Source organism: Myotis brandtii, unplaced genomic scaffold (assembly GCF_000412655.1).
Source record: "Myotis brandtii unplaced genomic scaffold, ASM41265v1 scaffold68, whole genome shotgun sequence".
Taxonomy (NCBI): Eukaryota; Metazoa; Chordata; class Mammalia; order Chiroptera; family Vespertilionidae; genus Myotis; species Myotis brandtii.
The window spans coordinates 2,229,741-2,234,780 of NW_005370657.1; the positions used below are offsets into that span (position 1 = coordinate 2,229,741).

The window sequence follows — 5,040 nt, forward strand, 5'->3', positions numbered from 1 at the left end:
CGTCGGGGCTCACAGAGCTGAGCAGGTCCTTCTCCTTCTCGTAGTCGCCCTTGCACAGCAGCTGGCCCTCCTTGAGCACGAACTCATCGCCCTTGCGGAGCTGCCGCTCACAGACGCAGCAGCAGAAGCAGCCCAGGTGGTACACGCACTCCAGCGCCCGCATCACGAACTCGGTGGGGGCGATCTTCTCCATGCAGCCGCTGCACTTGGCCGCGAAGAGCCTGCGGGTGCACAGAGGGGGCACGTCAGCTGGGCTCGGGGTCCCTCCCAGAGGCCACTGCCTATGGAGAGCCTCTCCCACCACCCTGACCCTCCAGCCCAAGTGGGAGGAGCCCTCCCTGGGCACAGAGCCACATGGGGAGGGCCCGTGACCTCAGGGTGGGCACTGGGCATCCTGCCCAGAGGTGCCCTCTCGTGTATGTCAGCTCAGGGCCCTTTCCACTCAGAGACACAGTGGCCACTAGAGGGCAGAGTACAAGGTTAGCCTTAACCTTTCCCAGGTTGGCCCCAGCCTGAGGGGAAGGGCAGGCAACCCACAGGTCCATCCACCCTCACCCCAGGATCTGCTCTGCCTCCTCCCTGCCCCTCCACCACCCTCACATCCAAGCAGTTCCCACCCTGGCCAACCTACCACCAGCATGGGCCCCTCCTCTCCTTTCTGAGTTCCAGTCCCCTCCCTGGGCTCCTGGCCCCTCCCTCCAACCCTTTACCCTCCAGGATGAGAGCCAGAAAGATCTGCCTAAAACACTCACCCGGTCATGCTGCTTCTCTGCTCTAGACTCTTCCATGGCTCCCTAGTGCCCTTGGGAGAACATCAGGTTCCTGAGTCTGGCACTCACGGCCCTTCACGATCCTGCCTCTTCTCCCTCCACCCCTGCTCCCCCAGGCTGTGCCTCTCCAGAGCACCCCAACACTGCCCTTCTTTCTTTCTCTGGCCCTGGGCTTGGCTAACACCCACTTATCCCTCTGCTCAGCTTAAGCATTGCTACCATGAAGCGATGTATTTACTGAGCATGCACAGCATGCCAGCTGCTGCTCTAAGCACTTTGCCTGCAGAAACACATTTAATCCTCGCAGCACCCCTCTGAGACGGGGAGGAATACTAATCCCATTTTAGAGATTAGGAAACTGAGGTGCTCAGCGCTGGAGTCACTTGCTCAGAGTCACATGATAGTAAACGATGGAGCCGACTCTGAGCCTGGATCTATTCGGGTTCCCCCAGGACAACGCGGATCCCTCTCCCCTCCCGGGATGCAAAGCCCGCTGGGGGCTCCGGCTCCGGCCCGGCGTGTGCCGAAGGGTCTGAGCAGCATGGCCCCTCCTCTGCCCGCACCTACTGACCGCTCCTCTGGCCGCCCATCCCTATCACGTGCTCTGCTCTGTGGGAACTCAGCCCCAACAACACTTTGATGGAAAAATTTATGAAGAATCAAATTATTGCTGCTGGGAGGGAATTAAAACCATTTTTCATTCCCCGTGTCCCCGGGCCACGTCTGTGGGCGCCACCTTGGGAGCGCTGTGCACATCCCATCCCTCTTTATGGCCCGCCACCGCAGGCGCAGATTACAGCTGCAATTCTCTACTAATCGGTTCTGGAACAGCCATAAACGCGAGGCCTGGCCTGCCTCCCTCCCCGGGGCTGCCGTCAGCGCCGCCCACAGTGAGCTGCTGAGATGCAGGGGACAGGGCCAGGTCCCATCTGCCTGCTGCCCCCGGCACCGGCCAGGGCACTCAAATTGGGGGCATCCCCAGCAACCCTGCCACCCCCTCCATCCTACCCTGCAGGCTCCTATTCATCCTGCGATGCCCAACTCCAATGCCACTTCCTCTGGGAAGCCTTCTTTGCTGGCCCGGTCTTGGGAAGGTGGCCTCAATGCTCACCTGAGCTTCTCTGGCCTCAGTCCCCTCTCCCATAAAGCAGGGAGTCACAGAGTATCCCTCAAAGGCCTGTTGTCAGAATCCAGTGACACTGGGCATGTAACTCGGTGAACGAGGGTCACGTGGGAGGGACCGCACTGCCCTCAGCTCTGCGCCGGTTCCTCGGGCAGGACCTCACTCCACCGGGACCTTGGGGAGGCCCTGAGGGTTTATGACGCAGGTGAGTGAAGGTGTGGGGTGGGCTGAGGCTCCAGGCAGACGGACCCCCAGCCCACACGGTGGGGGACCCTGCAGGAAGAACCTGGCCTGGTTGTGGGCTCTAATTTGGCCCTTTGGCTGGAGAGCTTTGTTCAGGGTACAACTTACCCAGCTGTCCATGGCAGCCTCAGGCAGAGGCCCCGCCCAGCTCTGCTGAGGGGCTGGCGAGGGAGCGAAGGAGCCAGGTTTGCAGAACTCGCTGCTCTGACACGGAGGACACGTCTGTCCTGCCCCCTCACTGTCCCTCTGTCCGGTCCCCACACTCGACCTGGTGTCCCAGGGGCCCCAGTAAGGTCTGCAGCCGCCTCTGTGGCCCACGAGTAGACAGGCGGCGGTCAGCACCTCGGGGCTCCCCAGGAGGCCTGCTTGGGCTGGGAGAGGGGCTGCGGGCGGTGACCCGCATTTGCAGGCACTGCCACCGGGCACTGCCACCGTGCAGGCGCATTCAGAACAGCCCTGCTAATGCCTTGGCAGCAGGGGGTCGATTGCTACTTTCTCCAAACTCATCAACACAATCTATTATTAATACTTCTCCAAAGGCTCAGCGCCGCCATTACTGCGGCAGCGCCAGCCACTCGGGGCATCATCTGTTATCTAGATTGCAAAAACTCGGGAAATAAAACAAACGGCGCGCACTTTATAAACCGAATGTGCCATCCGTTAGGTCTCTGAGCATCTCTCCTCCCAATAAAACATCAGGGGGGACACATGAAATACTCGCTCCCAATTACGGGGTGCCTTTGTCTATCGTGCAGGGGTGAGAGCGGCGTGGGAGGGGCTGGGGCACCAGCGGGGTCCCCTCCTCTGCGTGAGCCCCCACTCCTTCCCTCAGTCCCTCCCACCGTGGAGGGGTTGGTGGCAGCAGCTCGGAGAAGCAGACCCAGCCACAGGAGGGGTGGCACTGGCATCAGACGGACTCGGGCTCCATGCCTGGTTCCACCACTGCTGGCGAGTGACCGGGCAAGTGATGTCCTCGCTCTGAGCCTCAGTTTACTTACCTATATAATGGGCTCGACAACACTGCCTGCTTCTCAGTGTGAAGATGCAGTGAATTGTCAGCACAAAGCAGCGAGCACAGACGGAGTGGTCAGGGGCCGCGCAGGCTGTGTGAGGCCAGAAGCCTCTCTAGGGATGTTTCAGATGCGGACCAGAGGGGCAGAGTGAGTCGGCATGGAGGGCCTCCTGCCGCTCTACCTCTGCCCCCAGGGGCTCTGGAGCCTGGCGTGAAAGGCCCTGACCTCAATCCCCACTCAACCACTCCCTGGTTCTGTGACTATGACCTTGGGCAAGTCAGAGTCTGTTTCCTCATCTGTAAGATGGGGACAATAGTCCCTACTCCTCAAAATTGTGTTAGGGATTCCAGATGGGCGTGTCCCTGCTGCCCACACTGGGGCTGGGAGGAAGGGATGGGAGGGCCTGGGGTCAGGGCATGCTGGGTACCAGGAGGCTCAGAAGCTCCGGCCGGGAGGAGCTGCCTGGCTCCCCCCGCCCGCTGCCGGCCCTCTCAGTGTCCCTCACCCCGCTTCCCCCCGTGCGCCCCCTTCCAGACACCAAACCTAGAGGGCAGCTTTGTGACCACATCACAGGCGCACGGCCTTGCTGGTCACCCACGCAGCCCTCCTCCCCATTTTCCATGTAAACGACCAAGCCTTTCCTCTCACCTCCCTACTGCTGGGTCACCATGCCCTGTGCTTCCCGTCTGCCCCCAAACACCTGCTGATCTGGAAGGACTCGGCCTGGGTGTCTCCTCTCCAGTCTTAGCGGATGCGTCCCTCTGAGTTCCCTATCCTCATACCCACCCCACCCCCAATTGTAGCACAGATACTGGGGACTCTGAATATTTCCAGGTCCACCTGCCCCGGGTCACCTCTGAGCCCCAGGCCCTGAATACAAAAAGGTGAGCAATGAATGTTTGCTGAACCAACCAAGACAGTCCTGTTCAGCCTGTGCAGCAGGGAGAGGCAGTCCTCACCCCCAACCTGGTCTGGTGGGGGCCCCTGGAGAGGCAGGGCCACCTGGGAGGGGCTCTGGGAGGGGTGGGGCTGGAGCAGGCAGCCTGGGGTTCCATCCTGGCTCCATAACTTTGGTCAAGATATTTAACATCTCTGAGCCTCAACTTCTTCATCTGTGAAATGGGAATGATGGCATCTATCTATGGCGTTGCTGGGAGGGCCGGCACAGAACCAAGGATACGCTACAAGAGCTGGTGTCTGCCCTTCTCTTGTCCCACCTGAGTCCAACATGCCTTTGTCCATCCCGCTCGTTGGATCTCTGAGATTCCGAAGAGAAGCATCCCTGACACCTGTCCCAACCCCACCTCCCTCCCTCTCGTGACCACCTGGGTTCTAGATTGGGCCTTCTCGTTCCGTGTGGCCTGAGCTGGACAGAGCATGCCTCGCTCAATTCTCTGTCTGTCTCATTAACATGTCTGAGCACTGCTAAAGCTCAGTTATCATCTCCTGCATCACCACAGTAAACCCAGAGCCCTCAAAGGAAGACTGCTTCCCTCCCATTTTACAGATGAGCACATCAAGGTGCAGAGGGCAGGTGACTCATTCAAGGTCACATGGCAACATCACTGTATACCCCCTTCCTGCTCCGTGCATCCAAGTGTTTCTCTGCTTGTCACCACCTTGACCTGTGATCTGAGTATCACACCCATGTCTGTCTGCCCTCAAGGCTCTGAACAGGGGCCTGATTCACCCCGAGTTCTCATTACTCAGCACAAGCCCGGGGCCCAGTAGGTGCGGCTGAGTGGACTTTTCTTAAGCTAAACTGAACATCTTCCCCTCACAAGCAGCCCCCCCACCCAGGATCATCTGCGATTGTGGAGCAAAAACTCCCTTTCTGGAGACGTCACTTCCCTTAAAGACTCCCAGGCTATAACCTATCTCTAGCTCCTCT

The 5,040-nt window shown here is 59.5% G+C and overlaps 1 protein-coding gene across 1 annotated transcript in view; it reads right to left on the bottom strand.

The window, feature by feature from the left end:
- The window catches only part of LMX1B (LIM homeobox transcription factor 1, beta), a 7,379-nt gene extending 7,156 nt beyond the window's left edge, over window positions 1–223 (bottom strand). Inside the window, exon 1 of the mRNA XM_014529419.1 lies at window positions 2–223. Within this exon, the coding sequence (XP_014384905.1) occupies window positions 2–193 (192 nt within the window). The 5' untranslated portion in view covers window positions 194–223. The remainder of the gene's footprint in view (window position 1) is intronic.
- Window positions 224–5,040: the final 4,817 nt, after the last annotated feature.